This window comes from Neovison vison, chromosome 5 (genome assembly GCF_020171115.1).
Source record: "Neovison vison isolate M4711 chromosome 5, ASM_NN_V1, whole genome shotgun sequence".
Taxonomy (NCBI): domain Eukaryota; kingdom Metazoa; phylum Chordata; class Mammalia; order Carnivora; family Mustelidae; genus Neogale; species Neogale vison.
Window position 1 is genome coordinate 7,348,384 of NC_058095.1, and position 21,115 is coordinate 7,369,498.

Sequence of the window (21,115 nt, forward strand, 5' to 3'; positions counted from 1 at the left end):
ACTCCCAGGTCACCCTCTCTGGATGGGGGTGTCCCTACTGGAAAAGGGGGACACAGGGAACGTCTCTTTGACTCCCTGAACCCATGAAAGCTAAACATCCCACCCACCGCCTTGCCCCAGTCATCAGGAGAAGGAGGGGAGACCATGCAGCAAGCGGGGAGGCTGCTCACACGGGCGGTGGGCGGTGTAGGGTGGGGGGGTCATGCTGCTCTCCTTCCCAGAAAGGCTTGGCTTCCGGGGAGTGAGTTGGAAATGGCCACGCAGGGCCATCCGTCATGACGGGGCCTCCTGCCAACCTGCCAATCCTGGCGCACGGGGCGTCGTCAGTCATCATTAGCGGAGCTCGGCCCCGTGACAGAGCGGCCGGCACTACGCTGCTGTGGGGCCACGGAGGGCACGTGGCAGCCTGTGTGGAAGTGACCAGAGAGAAGGGGACGTGACAGGCTGGGGGCAGGGCAGGCTAGGGATCAGAACAGAGTGCCTGGAAACAAGAAGGCTCCCCTTCATTCATTCATACCGTCCTTCGTTCCGTGCCGCGTGCCCCGTCTGGGCACAAAGCCAGGTTAGGGAGCGAAGGAGCCGTCGTGGCCATCGTGAGATGCGTCCTGTAACTGCTTCGAGTCCCCTGGGGGTTTCTGATGTGGGGGCGTGCCAGCGGGGTTACCGGCATGACAATGGTCACGTGTGGGCTCAGTGAGCACAGAGGGGGCTCACCTCTTTCGGGGAAGGGGCATCTGTGAAACCTTCAGAGAGGACGGGCTGTGAGCCGTGATGGCTTCTTTTGGGGTGGGGGCGGGGGGAGCCCGGGGGAGTTGCCCAGGGCTGTCCTACACAGTGCCGCAGCCAGCTGGTTCAACAGCAGGAACATCTCGTCTCTTGCTCTTGGCGGCCAAGTCCAAAGTCAGGTTGCCTGTGGATCTGTGAGGGAGGGAGGGAGGGAGAACGCTTCCTTCCCTCTTCCGCTTCCTGGTGTTGCCCACAATCCTCCGCCCCTTGGCAGGAGCCGCATCCCACCCTTCACGCTCACGGGGCATCCCTTCTCCGCGGCTCTGCGTCGGTCACACCCGGGCCCACACACATGTGCTGACCTCATCTTCCCTTGTTCACGTCTGCAAAGACCTCACTTTACAACAGGACACGGGCCAACACGCAGCAGGGGGTATAGCAGGAGACCGTGAGGAACATTCCAAAGCACCCCGACCTCACTCCATTGAGAGGGGCACCTGGGGCTCCCTCGGGGAAGAGGCTCTCCTAGCATCAGCCGGTCCGATCCCCAGGAAAGCCTGGGTGTGACAGCTAGATATGGAAGAGCACAGAGGACATCTGTCAAGCCCTCAGTCCATTTTACAGAAGGGGAAAATGAGGCCACGAGCTTATCAAGTGACGTGGGGTAACCTGGTATCAGAAGAGCTGGGCTCAAACCTTCCCTTAAACTCTTCTACCTCAGTTTCCTCATTGGCCAACCAGAGGGGTTGGCCTAGGTGCTTTCTACAAATGCTTCTTGCTTGAAATACTTGGAGTGTACGGGAGGCCATGGCAACTAGGGTCTTGCCTGGTGTCAGGTCCCCACACGCAGGAGGAAGGGTGGGGTCTGGGGTCGGGACAGACCCCAGGTCCGTGTGAGCTCTGGTACCATGGCCATGCTTTTGGTTAAACCTGGCTTGTCATTGATACGCATCCTGTCTCTGTCTTTGTCATATGCCCTATGGTATCTGCTGGGAGCCCTCTTAGCTCTGGGGAACACGGAGTCGAGTTAGAGAAGCCAGGGGTGCTACTGGCCAGAGAGGAAACCACCTGTGCTCCCAGGTGGACAGCGAGCCAGGGGTCGGCAGCAGGGTGCTGATACCGTCACTTCCCCCGAAGCCCTGGGTTCGGCCACCGTAGCACACAAAAGATGAGTTTTCAAAGCAGCCAAGTGAAGAGGCAGGGAGCCTGACAGGTTCGGGTACAGGGGTAAGTTACAGGGGGACCTGTGCCTGTCCTGTGCCCCTTCCCTCCACCCCCCGGCTTTCCGCAGGCTCCCTCGGCTCCCCCAAACAGGACCGCTGGGTGCTGCCTGGAAAAGCCACCTGCCACCAGGCCACGTGAGCCCAGCAGCCAGGCCCGGGCGAGGCGGGCAGTGGGGTTCGGATGGCCTGTAGTTGACCTCTGCCCCTGGAGCTGTGCCCACCCACTGTCTTTCAATGGCTTCAGAGTTCACACTCTGGCTGGCCTCGGATGCCATTGCGTTCTGGGGGAGGAGCAAGGGAAGGAGGTCCTAACGTCCACCCAGGCCACTCGGAGCCACCGACTGCAACAGTGACTCGGCTCCCCCAGCTTCCAGGGCCTGGCTAAGAGTCTGAGCTGCGGCACAGATAAGAAGATGCATGACATCAGTACAGAGGCCCCACATGTGGGGAGCGCTTGGCGGACCTTGTGTTCCCAGTGTCTAGCTTCTGTCACAGCGGGTCCTAAAGAAGGGGGTGCTGCAGGACCCCTCCCCTCATGCAAGGGAGGAAGGAACAGCTCAGGAGAGCCAGGGGCTGCCTCGGTGCCCAGCAGCCTGTGAGCGTGGAGGTGGGGCTCACACCCCATCATCCACCTGCGAAGCCAGCGCTTCCTGCCCTCACTGCAGGTGGCCTGTGGGCTTGGGCTCTCCCAGGAGGGGGCTTCCAGCCCTGTGCCCGTGACACTGCTTGCAACCCCCCACCCTCCACATCCGCAGCGGACAAGGGAGATGCCCCTAAGCGTCCCAGCACGTGAGAGAAGGTGGAAGGGAAGGGAGGAAACCAGGTGACTTCTGGGGACGAGAAGGAACACGTACAACCTCTCCACCTTCTGATCTCCCTCCTAAGGACCGGCTGGGGCTGGGGAGACAGAAGGCGCAGCGGGAGCCCTCGAGGAGCGTAAGCAGAGCCATGGGGGCCAGGGAGAGACCTTTTGTACCAGGTTGCTTTGTTTGTTTGTAATTGAGATCAGACTCACAGAACACAAAATCCGCCACTTTAAAGCGAACAATTCAGTTGCCTTTAGTACCTTCACGGGGTTTGCAAGCACCATCCCTGTGTAATTCTGGAACACTTTCATTGCCCCAAAGGGAGACCCTAGTGCTCATGAAGCAGCCGCTCCCCACTTCCCTCTCCCCACCAGCTGGCAGCCACCGGTCTCTGTCCGGTCTGTGGACCCACCTGTTTTGGGTATTTCGCCTACAGGGAATCCTACGCCTACGTCTGCCCTGGCCCCTCGGTGGGAGTTCCCCTAAGCAGCTCCCAATGTGGAGCCCCCAGGCGGGTAACTGCCCCCCACATAAGGGGCCTCAGTCACTGCCGTACCCCGACAGACCCCATGAAGTTTGGAGGAGAGAAACAGGGCTGCTCTTGGAGACAGAGGCACACTGCGGATCCGAGGACATCCAGAACCCTTTCGGAAACAGGAGGAGGGACTGACTGCGGCACTCACCCTAGGGGCAGCAAGGGCTTGGTCTCTGCCAGCCCCCAGCGCTTTCTGCTAGTGAGTGCCAGTGAAGGGGACAAGGAGGTCTTCGGGGCAGGCGCTGAGCCCAGCATCCAGGGGTGGACGAGGACCTGTCTCCCTCCAGATCGGACATGGCCCCCCGGGGCGGGGGGTGGCAGGGAAGGCGGGTGGCACGGGTGCCCATGGGCGGGGCCGGGGAGGGGCAGGCACATGTGGGCGACCGCGTGTAACACCGCTTGTAAATTGCTCGGGGCCGCGTCTGCTGGAAGGGCTGGAGAGAGCCGCGTGGCGTTATTATTTATGGTGAGGTACAGAGGTACCTGCCAGGGAGGGGAACGGGCCGGGCGCTGCGCAGTGTGGATGGCAAATTGAACTCCAATTTTCTGCTCCACAGTCTTTGCTACACACCACAAAGCGCGGGTACACCGGGGTCACCGGCCTGATGGATGTGTGTGCTTCTTCCGCGGTGGGTTCCAGCTCGTGGCGGCCGCGGAGGCCGGCCCGCCGCTCTGGTTCCCCCACCCCGACCCCGTCCCGGGCCCAGCCTCGGCCTCCCTTCCGGCGGTCCAGACACCGCGCTGACCTCGGTGGAGATCTGAGGCCTCGCAGGGAAGCAGGCGGCCACGGGTTCGAAATCCCGGTGACCTCACGCCACCCTGCTCTGAGCGTCAGTGAGAGAAGTCCAGGTGGTGGCAATGCTGTCCCCAGGCGGCTGGGGACTAAACGAGCAAACCCAGGGAGGTCGGCCTGGGTGGGGTCTTCAGCAAACCCCTTTCTTTTTCCCTTCTTCCCTGGCTGAGCTTTCTGCCTTGATGCCAGGGAAGGGAAGGCAAGGAGAAGCCGCTACAGTTGGGTGGCAAGCGCCCATCTGGGGATGATGAAGCCGAGGGGGAGCGCCCAGCGTGCCCGCCCTGCGCCTCAGCTCTGGTGGGTATCAGAGAGTCGGTGACCAGTGCTCAGTCAGACCCCCCACTTCTGTCTTCCCTCCTTTCTGGTCCTCCCTTCCAGTGGACCATCTCCTTTAGGTGACGACCATTCTCAAGGGCAAGAAACAGGAGGAAAGGGGGTTACCTTTGGAAAGCATGCTAGCTGGAGCTCAGGGCCACTTGTCCCCTGTGCCTGGCACAGACCTCACTGCCCTGTAGCTGGTGGTGCCATCACTGGGCAAACTAGGCACCAGAGACCTCCAGGCCGTGGGCTCCTGGAAGCATCTGTATCTCGGCTTCTCGAGGCCCATGAAAGGTGGACGTTTCCCCATCACGAGAGCTTAGGAGATAGGCCAGCTGACGGTGGTACCCTTGGGACAGAGAGAGCTCACCCCAGGAATCTTCAAGACCCGTGCCCTGTGGGAGTGCCAGGTGCCAGTGGGACGAGTCTCCACAGGCCACCCAGGCCTGGCGAGGCAGCTGAGCTGTGGCAAGTCCCTTCGTGGCCAGGGGTCTCAGGTTCCAGCCATAGAATCGGAGAATTGCTCCAAGCACGTGCCCTGCCCTGGGGTCCCCAGGGGAAGATGAGCGTCGTCCACACAGCATAATGGGGCTTCTTGGGAGGAATGCCAGGAGTTCGTGAAATTTTTACTATTGCTGTATTTGTAGCTCAAGTGACTCTGAACACAGTGAAATGATAATCGTGCTGTTCGGCAAAAATATTCTCATCAGTGGTGTAAGTCTAAGCTCTAAACCCTCCTGCTGAAATTTAAGAAGTAGCTCCCTTCTCTGTTGCTTGCAAGATAAACCCGTCAGAAATGAGAACCCTCTTTTTTCCGCATGAGGCTGGGGATGCTTTGGCGTTACGTAGCAGCGCGGTCCCGCTGGAGGCCCTGGCTGTGACATGGCCCGGAGAGGTCTCCCTGATTAAAGATGAGGGCGGGCCACTGGTGCCCAGCCCCAGTCTAGCTCAGCCTTCTCACCAGGCCTCGGGGGCAGCCGCTGCCCATACCCCAATTATCAGGTTGGGAAACTGAGACGCAGAGGGATTTCGGACCTGCCCAGGGTCCGAACACAGCTAGTGAGTGGCTGAGCTGAATTTGAATCCAGATAATCCCTCCCGCTCCAGGGCCCAGCAAGGTCACAACTACGCAGATCTTGCAACATTCAAGCCAAAAGGGAACATAAAGATCCCCCCAGCAGTAACAGCCAACAAGAGGGAGGTGACCTGGCCACATTCAATGGCAAGTTTGTTCGTCCACTTTTTCACTCATGGATCTGGGCCCTTCTGCCTGCCAGGTGCACTGCTGGGCTCTGGGACCAGGGAGGCGAGGAGGCCACTGTCCCCATCTTCCAGTGGAGACTAGCCTGGATGCCACCACACCTAGGGCTATGATGAGCATTTTCCAACCTGTAAGGGAGGTAACCTCCCAAGTCTGAGGGATGTGGAGGAAAAGTGACAGAGCACAGGATATTTGAGCTTAGAAGGGACAAAGGACAGAAACTAACATGGATTTAATACCTACATTTTCCCAGCAAAGAAGGAAAGAAGGGGCTCTCTGGGAAAGGAAATGGCATAAGCAAAGGCCCTGGGGCATGGTAGACATGGTATGTCTGAAGAAGGTCATGGTCCAGACCAGCAGGACTCCGGGCTCCAGATTCCCTTGCTAGTGCTCTTTGTTCTCCAATAGGCTGACTTAGGCGGAGCGACAGGCACATCTCTGTAAGGCATTGTATTCGCTTCCTAGGGCTGTCATAACAAAATACCATAATCCAAGTGACTCAAACAGTTGTGGAGGCCAGCAGTCTGAAAACCAAGGTGTTGGCAAGGCCACACTCTCTCTGAAGGCCAGAGGGAAGAGTCCTCCCTTGCCTCTTCCTGCTTGTGGCGGCTCCCAGCAATCCTTGGCATTCCTGGGCTTGTAGGTGCAGCGCCCCAGCCTCTGCCCCCTCCACCCCCTGGCTATCTTCTCCCTGTGTTTCTGTTCCCATGTGTCTCCTCTGACAAAGACACCAGTCATTAGGGCACACCCGACTCCCTTGGACCTCAACTGAACTAATGACAGCTGCAATACCCTGTTTCTAAATAGGGTCTCATTCCAGGGTTCCAGGTTGGACATGAATTCTGGGAGGGGGAGGGACACCATTCAACCCAGTTCAGGCATCAACACGTCTTACCCTGGACCTTGATGAGATCGGCTACCATGGCTACCTTGGCTACCACGCTGGGTCTCATCATCATTCATTCACCGCTCATGACTTCATTCATTCATTTCCTAAGCATCTCCTTTGCCTTGGACTCTGCCTAGTGCTGGGGCCCAGACGAACAGGAGGCACCTGCCACGCCCCAGTGGCCTCTCCGTGGTTTATATTCTTTTCCCTGTGACTTTTGGCTGAATGTACCACAGGCCAAGCTGGTGCGGTGGTGGGCTTGGGGCATACACCCTTCCTTCCCCACCCTGGGACCTTCCTCCAGACTCATGGTTCCCCGGGGCCATGTCAGGGCTCAGTGGCCCTGGCCACCCCGGTGACTAGGCCCCCCTAATCAGATTAGATGTGTATTCAAACAAATTGACGATCCGTTCCATTAGATGCTTTTTGAACACGCTTTTCTGAGCGAGAAATCCATTCGGCGGCAGCTGTGGAGGCCGAGGCGTAATTGATTGTCCCACCCTCCCAGGCCCCGGCATCAGAAGGTGCCTGGCTCCTGAAGGTCACTGGCGGGGATTAGATTAAGGAGGGCGAGAGCCTTCTTTCCTGGCTAATGAAGCACTTGGCATGCAGGCAGCACTGGGGCTGAGCTGGGCCAGGCATCTGCCAGGAGACAGTGGAGGGGCATAAATTAGCATCTCATTTGTGGGAGGCAGAAGGGAAGCCAGAAGGGAGGGCCTACGGGGCTGGGGTCCTGCTGCCCTGGCTGGGTAGGGTAGGAGCAGGCTTGGCCCTGCCAAGCCTAAGGATGGGAGGGGAGGAGGGAACATCCGTGGGTCCTGTGGTCTTTCTCAGGCATTCAGAGAGTGCCTGCTGGCACCTGCCACTGTGTGTGGTCCCCAGACGTCTCCAGAGGACAAGGGCTCCAACAGGAGCACGCATGGCAGCTTGTCCTTGTGCCCACAGCACTGTATTCCTGAACTTTCTCTGGCCCGGGCAGTGCCAGGCTTAGCACCCCTACCCCCACCTGGATTTGGGTGGAAGAGGGACACACGGGAATTTCTGATGTTATGCAGAAGCCTGCAGTGCCCGTGTTTCTACCTCGTCCTGACCCTTTGCTCAAGACCTTACAAGCCATCCCTAGGCAAGACTCCGTTCTTGAGCCAGCTTGCCGTGGCCGTGAGGCAGCTGAATTTGGACGGCTCCGATCTGAGACATCTCTAAGATGCAGGAAAAGGGGAGGGGATCACCACCCCCTCCCCATTTCCCCACCTCCTCCCTGTGGGGTCATCTCCAAAGGTCTGTTCTGCAGAGGGAGCAGCCCGGAGGTGCCAAGCACGGAGCTCCAAACGTGGGGTGCGTTGGCTCACTTGGCTTTCCCAGCAGCCTCTGGGGCAGGCATTGGAAGGTCTTTTACTGACAAGACGAGTAAGGCTCCAGAGTTAGTCTGCTCAAGGTCAAACTTGAGTTAGCATAGGAACTGGGATTGAAACCCAGATTCTCTTCTCCCACTGGGACCTTCAAGCCAGACCCCTGGGGAAGGTTGGCACCCGGAGGCTTGAACAGTGAGCAGAACTGTTGGGGGTGGGGCGCCCCCTGAGCTCTAACCACTGCTCTGCTTACTTAACCCTCACGCCCACATCTGTTCATCCTCTGCATCCCTTATTCCCAGGCTTCCTTCCCTGCATCCCTCTAGCTCATAGCCCCCTCCTGCACCCCACACCCCAAGGTGGCCAGGCTCCCCGCGTGTTTTGCCAGTATGCCTCTCATCCTGGATCTGATTCTGGGGCTGTGACATTTGAAGCCGGGGTGGGAATGCCCCTGCCACAAGACCAGCATGACCCCTGCTTGTGGCTTCAAAACCAGTGCCCAGAGACGGGCACCGGGTCTCACTCCCCACCCACAAGGCCGCAGGTCAGGGTATGAAGAACAGGACAGCCAGGCATCAGATATAGAAAGATCTGGAGCTTCTGGAATCCAACAGATGTGACGTCACATCTGGGAGGCAGTCAAACGACTGAACCTTCTCGAGGGTCCATCTTCTCATCTGTAAAAGGGGGTAATGACGGCACCTTCCTTGGAAGTTCTCATGACTCTCAACTGAAATGATGGACGTAAAATGCTCCCCGTATGGAAAGTTCCAACAAAAGCACGAAATAAAGGCAGAGGGAATAGAAGTGGGGGTGGGGGAGAAGTGGCGAGGGGGACTGCCGTGAGTCCCTGCTTCCTATGACCTAGGACCTGGGCAGCGCCAAGGAGCACAGGCTTTCCAGCCGGGACCAGCTGGGAGACCATGGAGGTCAGTGCAAGACAAAGATGGTGGTGCAGAGACCAGGGCGTGGTGGGGAGAGGTTTGCAAGAATCCCAAGGTCCCCCCGGTTCCCACACATTCCAGAGATGCCCCACGACCGAGCGGTCCTATCTGTGTGCCCAGAGAGCTGAGAAAGGATTTGCCCCTGGAAGCGCGCTCTGCAGCTTCCGGCCCACGGGGTGGCGGGTGGAGGTCTTCACCCTGGGCTGGCGAGACTCTGGCTCCAGGGCATGTGGGGTTCCCTGGGCTGGGAACCAAGCCCGGGCTGGCTTCAGAAATCAACTCCCAGGAGCGATGGAGGGACTCCAGAGAAAGAAGGCGTTATGTTGCTGGGGGGCAGGAGGGAGGGGAGAGGTTGGAGTTGAGATAAGTTTCTCCGTGGGGCGGAGGAGCCTGGAGCCTGGAGTGGAAGGATGACAATGGAGGTATTGACTGGGAATATGAAGGGCAAGGCAGTCCGGGGCCACCGAGATGTTACAGAAAACAAGAAGGAAGCCCAAGACTGAGGCCTCTTGTCTGCCTCCGAAGGCAGCTCTTCCTTCAAGGGTCTCAGACTCTTGGTGGTCAGGGCCCTCCGGCCATGCCATGTCCCATGTGTCGTGCACACACAGGGCCTGCCTTTCCTCTATCCCCGGTGGGACCAGCCCGTGGCTGCTCACCTTACAGCCTCGCCTGCGTGGACGCAGACACGGGCATGGATCCGATTATAAGTAAGTGACCCATCCCCATGTGACACAACAGAACGTACCAGAAGGTACAGAGTGAAAAGGGAGTCCCCTCCCACCCCGTTCTTCCTCCCAAAGCCTCGCTGAGCCCGGTCTCTTATGTAACCCCCTAGAAAAAGCCTCTGCCTAGACAAGCAAATATATTTTTATGCTTCAGGAAAAAAAGAACACACGTGGTGGCAGATGACACGTCCGTTCCGCACCTTGCTTGTTTTCAGTAACGGTAGTTTTCAAAAATCCATCCCAGAGCCCGATGCTGCCGAGAATTCTTGAGTTCGGAAGTGCTAACATCGCTTTAACCACTGCCGGTTTGCCGGACATAAGGGTCATTTTTTTTGAGCGTTCTCTGATGCAAAGCGTAACAGTGCTCTGAGGGGCTGTCCCTTTGCCCACACATGGGTGTGTCTGCGAAGGAGAAGTGTCCGGAAGAGCTGGTGGATGGGGAGGGGGAATGCTTGGTGGTGTTGATGGCCCCGCCAAGACCGCTCCCTGCAAGCTGCGGTCCCACAGAGCCTTGACCGCACACCTGGGTCCCCGCGGGCTGCCCAGCACCGGGCGCTATCTTGCTTTCAGATCGTGGCCCAGGTGATAGGGAAAAACACTATCTTACTGAGTCTCGTTTGCCTTTCTCTTATCATGAGGTTCAGCATCTTTGTCTGTATTTCAGAGTTATTTGTAATTCTTTTCTGTGAACGGTTCATATCCTTTGCCCATTTTTCTGTTGGTTTGTTCATCTTTTTCTTGCTGATTTATGGGAATATTTTTTCTATCGGGAAAATGAGCTCTTTGTCCATGATAGAAGTTGCAAACATTTTCCCCGAGTTTGTCATTTGTTGCTTCCTTGTTTATGGGTATTTTTTTTCCATGTAGAATTTTTATAGAGCTGAAGGTATCAATCTGTTTTATGACTTCTTGGAGTTTGTGTAGTACTTGGAAAGTACTTGGCAAATACTTCACCTCCTCGAGATTATATATTTTTAAACCTCTGTGACTTTCTTCTACTTTTAGAATTTCATTTTTCATGCTTCAAACATTGATCCAGCTACCATTTATTTAAAGGAAAAGTGTGAGGAAGAGATTCGACTTTTTTTTCCCCCCCAAATGGCTCCCTGGCTGTTCCAAAGCCGTTTGGTGAATAATTGATCTTTTTCCCACTGACTTGAAATTCTGCTTCCACCATATATTAAATAATCCCATAGGTATTGGGGTCTGTTTCTAGATTCTAAGTCTGTCATTTCATCAGACTACGTGTATAAGAACACACCGTTTTAATTATTGCAGCTTTATAATCTAGTTATCTGGGCTAATCTTCTCTACCTACCATAGTTTCTCAGATTTTCCTGGTTATTCTTTTGTTGTGTTTTTAAACGTGAACTTTAGAGTCACGTTGTCTAATTTTTAAAAATCTGTCTTTCGTGTGTGTGTGTGTGTGTGTGTTTTCAAAGTGAGAAAATGTTTAAGGGAATGATACCCATGTAATATTGATTCTTCTATCCACAATTCTCTTCCATTCTCAGTTAGCTCCTTCCCACTGAGAAGGTGGCTAACAGGGTTGTTGTGTACAGTTGCACAAGTTGTATACTGCATAAAGGAACAGCTGGTGCCTGCCCACAGGGCACAAGCTCTTCTCTCCTAGTCTGCCCATCTGCATGTACGATCAATAGTAACAGTAGCCACACCTCCTATGGCATGTTCCAGGTGCTGTTCTAACCTCTTTATGTTTTTAAATTTATTTAATCTACCCCACAAACGTATCCTCCAATTTACAACTGGGAAATTGATGTGCAAAAAGATTATAAGTTGTCCAAGGTCAATGATTTGTGTCACCTGCCGTGCATTCATGACACAGAAATCCACCTCTGCATGTAAACAGAACACACTTGAACACACAGACACATAGATACACACATACGAAAACACACCTACACGTATATGCAGAGACACGTAGACACTTGAGGACATGTACACAACACACCCACGAGTGCGCACACGCAAGCATGCTCGCACGCACACACACACCCCCACAGCTGTCCCCCGCCCCGGTATCCTTTCCTTATCAGTGTCTTGACCTCCAGAGCCCCCCCCAGTGCTAGTCTCCCTGCCAACCCCTGCTTTTGGAAAACGGCAGGCCCATCCAGGAAGACCGGTTGGCAGAACTCCTGCCATTGCTCCGGGCTGGGGAGGGCCCCCCTCCCAAATCCCTGTATGAGATGGCGTGGGGGTGGGGCACCACACAGCAGGTCCTGGGGGAGGGGAGCCCACACGCCCGCCAGGCCTCCTTGTGAGGATGAGGTGAGTTGAGGGATGCAGGGATGCTCGGGGCTGGGTGGTACCCAGCAGGCTGTCTCCGGAAAGGGCATCCCCGCCCTCCTCTTCCCAGCATCATTCTCTCGGCAAACCCTGGAATCAGCCCATCCCTGTGCCCGTCGCTGGCCTCCAGGCTGGTGCCCAGGGAGCCTGGGGAACGAGCTGGCACATGTGGCCCCAGGACCAGATGGCCTGGTGAGCCGCTCTACGGAGGCAAGGGGCCCGGGGTGCAGAGCGCGTGTGCCCGTGTGTGTGTGTGTGTGTGTGTGTGTGCAAGCTCCCAGTCCGCCCGCCCAACTGACGTTCCGGCTCTGAGTCAGCCCCGCATCCCAGGGCCTGAATCACTGGGGGCTGGGAGTGTTATTGTTTTAAAACAAACGGGTGATGACAGGAACTAACAGAGGGTTTTTAAAAACTCGATTCAAAGGGCTCTTGAACGCTGCTGGGGAATAGGAATGTGCCTTTGAAGTGTGAATGTGCCCATTTGTCAACCAGGGAGCAGAGCTGGCTCCCTGCTCCCGCAGATGGGTGCCTGCTGGCCTCTGCCCGCTGCTGCTGCTGCTGCGGCGGCGGCCCAGGGTGGGCGAGGGATGGGGTGAGGATGGGGACTGCCCCATGCCCCCCCCACCCCCACACTCCCCAGAGAGTGCCTTCTGAAGGACTTTGTAAGGTGGTGGTGAGCTCCAGGAGGGTTGGCAGGTGCTGGGATGGGGTGGGTTCAAGGAAGACCCTCCCCAGGAGTTACAAGTCATCCACTCGTCAGATGGAGACCAGGGGTGTGGGGGTGCAAAGATGGAGACCAGGGGTGTGGGGGTGCAACGCAGTCAGGCCAGTTGACTGGCCCCGAACGCACATCACTGGTGCTGAGTCGTCAGACTGCTTGGGGCCAGGGTGAGGCCTTGACACAGCTGGGAACCCCACCTACAGACCACAGGCACCCACTTCTGGCCAAATCTGGGTACAGGAGGACAGAAGGATCAAGCAGCCTGGCCGTGGAGGGGGCCCATTGGATGGACTCTGCCCTTGATGCCTTTGAGGGGCTTCCCCAGCCTCAGGGGCAGGACCCAGCACACCGCTGTCACCTGTCACTTGTGTCAACCCACCTTCCTATTTTCCTTGTGACATTTATATTCCCTTTGACCAAAGTGCCCCAAGGGCATCCATCCCTTCCTTCTCTCCTGGAGGGAGAAATCCAAGGGCACAAGGTATCCAGTGGGTGGGGATCCAGAAGGGAGGGAGACAGGAAGGACTGGAAAGAGGGACTGGGTGGCAGCCGGAGAGAGTCTGGCATGGTCTGGGAGGAGGGAGGCGGGGAACGGGTTGGTAGGCGTGGAGGCCTCACTCTGAAGATCAAGCTCTGAAGTCAGACCGTCCCAAGCTCAAGTCCTCCCCGGCCACGTGACCTTGAGCCTGTGACCTGGCTGCACCTGCTCTGTCGGCCCCCAGGGTGTTAGGGCACAACATGAACAACTAGGGGAAGGTGAGCAAGAGATAACTGGTGGCTTTGGGTCTCTTTCCCACAGATGACGTGGCCCCCTATTTCAAGACAGAGCCCGTGCGGACGCAGGTGCACCTGGAGGGGAACCGCCTGGTGCTCACGTGCATGGCTGAGGGCAGCTGGCCGCTGGAGTTCAAGTGGCTCCACAACAACCGAGAGCTGACCAAGTTCTCCCTGGAGTACAGGCAAGCCTCCCCTTCCCTCCCCTCCCCTCCTTTCTTCCCTCCTGGCTGCCAGGGAAACCAGGATGGCGACCCCTCTGGCAGGTTGAGGGTGAGGGTTCCCACGCCAGTGCTACTGGGAGCCTGGGGTGGCAGAAGTTGGGGGACACAGACAGCTCTGCCCCAGGAGTAAGAGGCCCTGCTCTGCTGAGCCCAACAGAGGATGTGGAGGGAGTAGGCCAGGGGTGCTACCCAGACGGGGTGGCCCATGCAACAGGGAACAGAGCAGAGACAATGGTTGGGGTAGGGGAGCCCACCAGCAGTGCTGGGCTGTGGTTGTGCCTGCAACCAGAGCCCCCCCATCCCCAAACGCTGAGAACTCTGCTATCTCCCGGGGGCACTGAAGGGGCCTTGGTCCTGACACTTGGCCAGGGGGGAGGGGCATGTGGCAGCATGGGTTCAGTGAGGGAATACCTTGTATTTGGGGGCAGTGCGGGTGTGACAAGGAGGTGGCCTGCCCTGGGCCCTGGGGCTTGTCCCCACTCCATGTTCGTGCCCATGCCCCGAGCTGGACTGGCTCTTCCCTCCCCAGGACACTGCCAAGTTAGGGAGAAAGGAGAGGAGGGACGGGCACAGATTTGCCGTGAAGGGGGTTTCTGCTGGCGGCCTGAGCTGCCCCCCAAGCCGGCCCTGGCCTCCAGCACTTTCCTCCTGGCAGTCCCTCCCTCCTGCTCCTATCTTCCCATCTCATCTCTGCCTGTTTTTACTGGCTCCCAACCCTGTGGCTGGTGATTAATCCCCAGGCCTGATGTGCATAATCGGTTTTGTTGGGGAAACAAGATTGTCTTGCCCTGGGGATGTTGATACAGATCTCCCACTGGGGACCGGAATGCAAATGAGAGGAGGGTATTTAATTGCTTCAGGGTCTGTCAGTTTCCTGAGAACCGTCCTTTTCTTTGCTGAACACGGAGGCCAGAGTTAGGGATGCGCCACCTTGGCAGCCCCAGGTTCCTTCTGCCCCAACCCTGGAGTGGATTGGCTGGGGGGTGCGGCCACTTTGTCAGAGGAGGGAGCAGGAGGACCCAGGATGGGAGAACCACCTTCCCCTCTGTGGGGTGAGAGCCCAGGGCCCTCCAGTGTTTGCCATTCTGGACAGCAGGTCTCCAGGAAGCTCAGGAGGGAGACTGGGGGGCACCCCCATGAGTAACCCCTGGGGCGGTTTTCAGCTGGGGGCCCGGAGCTCTCCTGGCTGCCACCTGGCATTCCTCGGGCAGTTAGGGCAGTCTTTGTGAAGAGCCCCTGCCTCCTTCACGTGGAGGACATGCCTGCATGGGAGCACCACAAGCACATGGAGGGCACACCGCAGGTGTAAGCCTGCCCCTGGCTTCTGCTGGCCGGGAGCTGGGCCAGGATCCAGGAGGAGGAGGAGGCTCAGTTCCTCATCATTTTGTCCGGCCAACAATCCTAGGAGTCAGTTCAGTTATTTCTCCAGTTGGATGGGCAGGCTGGGGCTCAGAGACATGAAACACTTCACCCAAGTTCAGATTGTTGAGCTGGGTTCAAATATAAGTCGTCTGGCTGCAGGGCTGGAGGTCCTTTACGTCCCAGTGTCTCATAGAGGAAAAACCAATTCCTTAATATGCGTCCCACGCGACTGCTGCTCACCGTGCTCCGCCGTTTCTAGAAAACAGAGCAGGGGTGGGGAATGCAAACACCATTGACCCTTGAACAACATGGGTTGAGCTGCGTGGGTCCGCTCACACGCGGATGTTTTCAGTTCAGTACAGCACAGCGTGGTAAATGTGTTTTCTCTTCCTTATGGTTTTCTTAATAACATTTTCTTTACTCTAACCTGCTTTCCTGGAAGAATGCAGTACGTAATACATATAACATACAAAATCCGTGAGGATTGCCTGGGTCTGGTCCTGGTCAGGCTTCCCGTCAACAGTGAGCTGTGAGTAGTTGCGTTTAGAGAGTCCAAAGTCCTGCATGGATTTTCGAGGGCGCGGGGGTCGACGCCTGGCTCTCAGGGTAACTCAAGAGTCATCTGGACTTTGTTTCCGACCTTGGTTGGGTGGCATTTTCAGGGGGACACAAATAAGCTTCCACTGAGGAAGCCCTTTTCCCTGAGTGGCCTTCACAGGTCATTGGGGTTGCTCTTGGAGACACACACCTTACCCACTGTTACTCCCACATGACGTAACACGCCCACGAAACAGGACCTTCCCATCCCAGGACCCGTGGCAGCCTCCCGCTCCCGCTCGTGCCCTCTGTGCTGCCTCTGTTCAAACCGTCCTGTCCCCTCTACTTGGAGTATTGCACCTTCTAGAACCTTCTTTCTCTCTCCTGCAGGGCCCCTTCAGAAAGCCTTTCATGATAGTTCACACATGTGTTCTCAATCAATATCTCTCTGCCTCAGTCTCACAACACATGCACACTCAGGCCTGCCTCTCTCTGCCCTTTATGATCATCCACAATACACCCCATTACGCCTCCTGCCTTCTCTTCATTTATACGCGACGCTGCGAGTTAGCCACAGAGCTGAGGTCAGGGCTTCGGGAACCTTGGCGTTTCCGGGGTCCTCGGGGCTCGGAACAGAGAACTTGATCCTGCCCAGCGCGCTCTCTCCTCCAGGCCGCTCAGCAGCGCCACCTCTGGGTGCAGACTTCATTCTCATGTGGTGCATGACACCGAGAAGTTCATGGTCAGGGGCTCATACCCCCATGATTTTAGGGCAGAAGGAACATCCCTGGAATTTCCACGTGGTAAGTCCCGGGGAAGGAGTCTGCGTGGTCCAGCTTGGGTCGTCCCACTTATTTTTGTAAAGTTGTTTAAGAATTTCGAGACATCATGTCCCTTCACCCCTAAGGAGAATTTCCCAAGAATAAGACGTTCTCCTATAGAACCACAGGACAACGTTCCCACTGGGGAAATGTCACATGGATAAGGTGCCATGATCTCACATGTGGCCCAAACTCACATTTCTCTGTCCCGGTGATGTCCTTGTGGCCATTTTTACTATTGTTTGATACCAGATCTAATCAAGGACCACACACGAAATCTGGTTGTCAGGACTCTTGGACTCTGTCAATCTAGAATCATCCCTCATTATTCCTCCCGTCTTTCATGGCATTATCATCTCTGAGAGCCCAGCCAGTTTTGCAGAATGTCCCCCAGTATAGACTTGTCCAGTTCTAGCCTCTGGATCAAACTCATGTTAATCCTTTCGGGCAAGAATATTACCCAGGTGTGTGCCTGTCTCCGGGCTTCATAGGCGAAGGCCCTCAGCATGCACTTGCCTCGTTGTTGGCGATGTTGGGTTTCCTCAGTTGTTCCGGGTGAGATGTACCAGATTTCTCCATTGGCGAGGTATGGAAATATCCTCTCGCCTTTGGGGGGTGACTGGAAACCGTGGATACTCTCCTTCCCAGGAATCCCTTTCCCCGTGGTTGAACACCCATCGATGAGTCTACCCTGAATCCGTCATTAACACTGTGGTGGTGAAAAGCAGATTTTCTACTAATGTCATTTTTTTTCTTATATTGTATGTCATCCTTTTATAAAAGAGATCTTCCCTTTCTCATCTCCTTCCAAGTAAGATAGCACCAGTATGAACTGATGGATAATTTTCCCTGTTCAATGCGTCTTCATCTATCCCTGTCATTCTTCATGTTGATGCTCAGTCGTAATCCGTAATTGGCCAGCGGAGCTTCGTCGAGCTACATCCTGGGTCTTTTGGCTATGTCCCCGCAGGATTTCTAACACTCTCTTGCTTTTTGGCTCAGTAAAATGTTCCAGATTCGCCTTTGAAATACATGCACACCAAAAATTGCATCCCAGAGGAGGGTGGCTGGCTTCTCATCCTGTGGTTCTCTGGGCACTGCTTGCTACTTCCTGTCTCTTGCAAACCTCAGGCTTTGAGTTGGGTGAACATATCCAATTCTCAGGCAGAACGATGGCTGAATTTACTCAGCAAGTCAAGAGAAAATAAGATTCCAAGTGCCGCCGTAAATCTCACTGGTTCCTACCATCTCCAAAGGAAGAAGTTTGCATTCACATCCAGTCTCTACCAGCCTTTATTTCCAGTGGGATCTGGAACCGAAGGGGCGTGGCGTGCACGTGTGTTTTGTGTGTATGCACACGTGCGTGTGACATTTACCCAAAGGGAACCCCGGGCATCCTTCTGAGCGCGAGTGTCTGGGACGAGTTAGTGGGGCCACATCCATCCCTGGGGGACCGAGTGCAGAGAGCATGGGCTTTGGATCTAGGGCCTCCTGAATATATTCACGCCCCTACCACCGCCCAGCTCTGTGACCATGGCCAGAATTAGCCACCGTGCACTTGTTTTCTCATCTTGGAATCGGGCACATGCCTACTTTGGAAGGTTATAGTTAGAATCAAATGAGGCTATGGGACGAGCCCCGTTGCTGGTGTCATGGACCAGACGGCACCTTCTAGGATGATGTGAGGTGTTTGCCTCGACAGAAGAACAGGACAGGTCTGCTCACAAACCCACCTGATCTCACGTGCAAGCGAATGCATCCCTGAGGTGGTCCTGGAGGCTCTGAACACTATCCCAAGGCCACCGTCATGGTTCTGGTCTGGGACCCTTCTTGGAAATCTTTTTTTTTTTTTTTGTCAAGTGCTGTGAGAGCCCCCTGTTGGTGGTCTGTCTGACCTGTTCTGAAACCAGCCTTGAACTCCCAATTTGAGAAGTCAAGTGTCTCTAACCGTTGGCGGTACCACTTGGGTATACAAAGCCGTATCAGACTCTAAGGAAATGACACCTCTTTGCCCATATGGGTGGGACCCTGCAGGGGAAGACCCTGCCAAAGGTCTGGGCGCCGTCCCCGCTGCCTTCCTCTGTCAGTGGAACAGGTGCACGGCTTCCCGCAGTGACTCTCGTGTGTGTCTTCGGGGTGGGTGGGAGGAAATTGTAACACAATCCTCAGTAGGAGGTATAAGGTCTAATGTGTTTGTTAGGCTCTGTGCATGTGTGCACACGTCGGAGTGGGTAAATGAGGGGGGTGAGAGTCCTTCATACTCTTGTATGCGTGTGTAACCATTGTTAGTCTATGTGCAAAACATGTTGGCGTGTTGGTCTAACTCCCTAACCGGGTGGGATGGTGACACATGAAAGGTCAGGGCCGCTGTGTTCCCCGGAGCTTCTACCATCAGATCCTATCCCCCCTACTCCTTCCCCTCCGCCCCCCTCCTCTGCCCTCCCTTCCCCTCCCCTCCCCTCCCTTCTCCCCAGGCTGCTTCCATTCTGCCCCCATTTGCTTCCACCGAACCAGCCAGGGCTGCACAGCTGGGGATGACCCACCCGCTCAAGAAATAGCAGGTCAGGCTGGAGCAATGGGGAGGTGAGAGGCGGGGTGGACCCAAACCACCTGTCCTTGTGACCACATCCTGGCAAAGCCATCCACCGGGTTCTGCGGCCCTGCCCTGCTCATGCTTTCTCCCCTAATTTTCCTCACCCTTAACATCGGATCAGAAGAACGAACCAGCTGGGTGGATCTCATGCACACACACACACACACACACACACACACACTCCCACGCATAGTTAACAAAACCTACCCTATCTCACAGCAGCATTAGGTTAGTGCTGGAGCCTGGAGCTCAGAGGGGTTCTGGAACTTGCCTGCGGTCATGAAGAGAGCAAGGGGCAGATCCAGGAAGTCTGTCTGACCGGAACATGTTATTGTCCCACCTATAGAGACGCACACAGGGTCCCGATCGGGCTCCTCCTCCGCGCTCCTGCCACTGTATGTCATTCTTCTGCCCTGGGAGGCAGGAAGCCAGGGGCCCCCTCCAAGCCCCTGACGTGCATGCTGGAGGGAATGAGGCCAGCAGAGGCGGAGTCCCGGCCCTAAGGCCCCAGCTGGCCCCTGACTGGTCTGGAGAAGAGAAAGTGTGTGGAGGGGAAGCTGGGGTGAGCCAGGCAGGGCGTGTGGCCGGCCTCAAGCTGGGTCCCCAGCCCCACTGCCGGGCTGGTGTGCCTAGTCGGGGAGCTGTAATGCTGGGGCATTGCACGCGGGCTCAGCCCCAGAGAGTAGAGCCCCGTGGCCGAGGCAGAGCCGCAGGTATGCCACAGCCCTTGCTAGGGGCACAAAGCAGGGGACACATGTGGAGAGGCTGCAGCCTTTGAAATTCTTCAGAGGAGAGGATGAAGAGAAGCTCTCCCGCCAGCTGCTTTGTCTCTAGCTTATCCTCTGGCCTGCCCTTAGAAGTGAGAGCAGGCAGCAGAGGCGGGGAACGCAGAGGCCAGCGGGCTTCCCAGAGGCCACTGGAGCGCCTGCCACGTGGGTGCCTGGGACTGAGCCAAGCTCTTACCAGCAGCGGTTCTGGGAGGTTAGAGCCGCATAGCGAGGAGTCACAGCTTGGAGAGATGCAGCAACATGCCAGGGTCGCACAGCCAGACCTGGGAGTCAGGCTTTACCCAGGATCTTTTGGACACCAAGCCTGCATCCCTCCCCCTCCCCCACCCCACTCCGAGCTGTCTGGCCGTGTTCATCCCCCCGCTCCACCCCGCAGAGCCGTGGCACTGGCAGGACCCTGCTTTCTGGGGTTGGCCCCAGCCAGTCTTCTAAACCAGCACCGGAGAACCCGTCTTGGGGACTTAAGGGGCCCAGCCCTGTTTGAAGGATTTAGCGTATGATCACCCACCTCCTGCTGGGCCCCTTGCCGGCCCCTTTCCTTTAGGCTCCGTTCTCCATCCCTAAACTTCAGCAACTCCTGCAGGAGAGGCATCTGGGTAGTGAGGGACACGAGGCTTCGTGGCTTAGTTCCCTGAAGTCGTAGAAGATCTTCTCCCTACTGGCCTGATGGACGGGCGTCAGGAGAGGCCCACCTTTGCTGGGTCATGAAGGGCAGATCTGGGACCTTCTGCCCACCGGGCACGGAGCTGGGCCAGGAGATCAATAAGGAAGGTCACTGCCAGCCCCGCCCTTCCCTGCGCCCTGTGCAAACATTTGTTCTAGCCGAGGAGTCTGCGGTGCCCTTGTGGCCCATAAGGGCCCGGACTAGGGAGGGACAGCAGGTGGAAAGACTAAGAGAGGGTCCAGGAGAAGTTTGGGGCCACCCATGAGAGATGTTGAACTTGAACTGGGAGAAGAGGCATTGGTGTGGACGCATCGTGAATGGCCCCAGGGGTGGGGCGGGGGAAGGGGGGAGCCTGTGTGCAGACACCGGGTGCTGAGTAAGCCGGGAGAACCTTCCCCCCCCGTGGAGCTCACAGTCTGAACGGAAGCAGAATGCCGTCATTCTGCACGTGTTAATGGACCCCAGTTTCGATGCATGCTTTCGAGGGAAAGCACAAATTGGACATGTTACCAGGGACACTGAGACCTAGAGAGAGTTAGAAGGGGCAGAAGGGGGCTTGCAGACGGAGCCGAGCGCCCACACACTGAGGCCCAGGGAGCTGGAAGATGGCCAGCGTGGACAGAGGGCAGGACCCCGGAGGAACAGATGGCATCAGTTAGGACGGGGCCTGCTGGCTGTCTTGGGGAGCTCTTATCTCAAGCCAGCAGCGATGTGGGGCCCCTGACGCGTTTGTCACAGGGAACGGACACTATCGG

The 21,115-nt window shown here is 56.5% G+C and overlaps 1 protein-coding gene across 1 annotated transcript in view; it reads left to right on the forward strand.

Annotated features, from left to right (window-relative positions):
* SDK2 (sidekick cell adhesion molecule 2) overlaps positions 1-21,115 on the forward strand; it is a 249,032-nt gene that overhangs the window by 103,310 nt on the left and 124,607 nt on the right. The window contains exon 2 of the mRNA XM_044247508.1: positions 13,397-13,556. Within this exon, the coding sequence (XP_044103443.1) occupies positions 13,397-13,556 (160 nt within the window). The remainder of the gene's footprint in view (positions 1-13,396; positions 13,557-21,115) is intronic.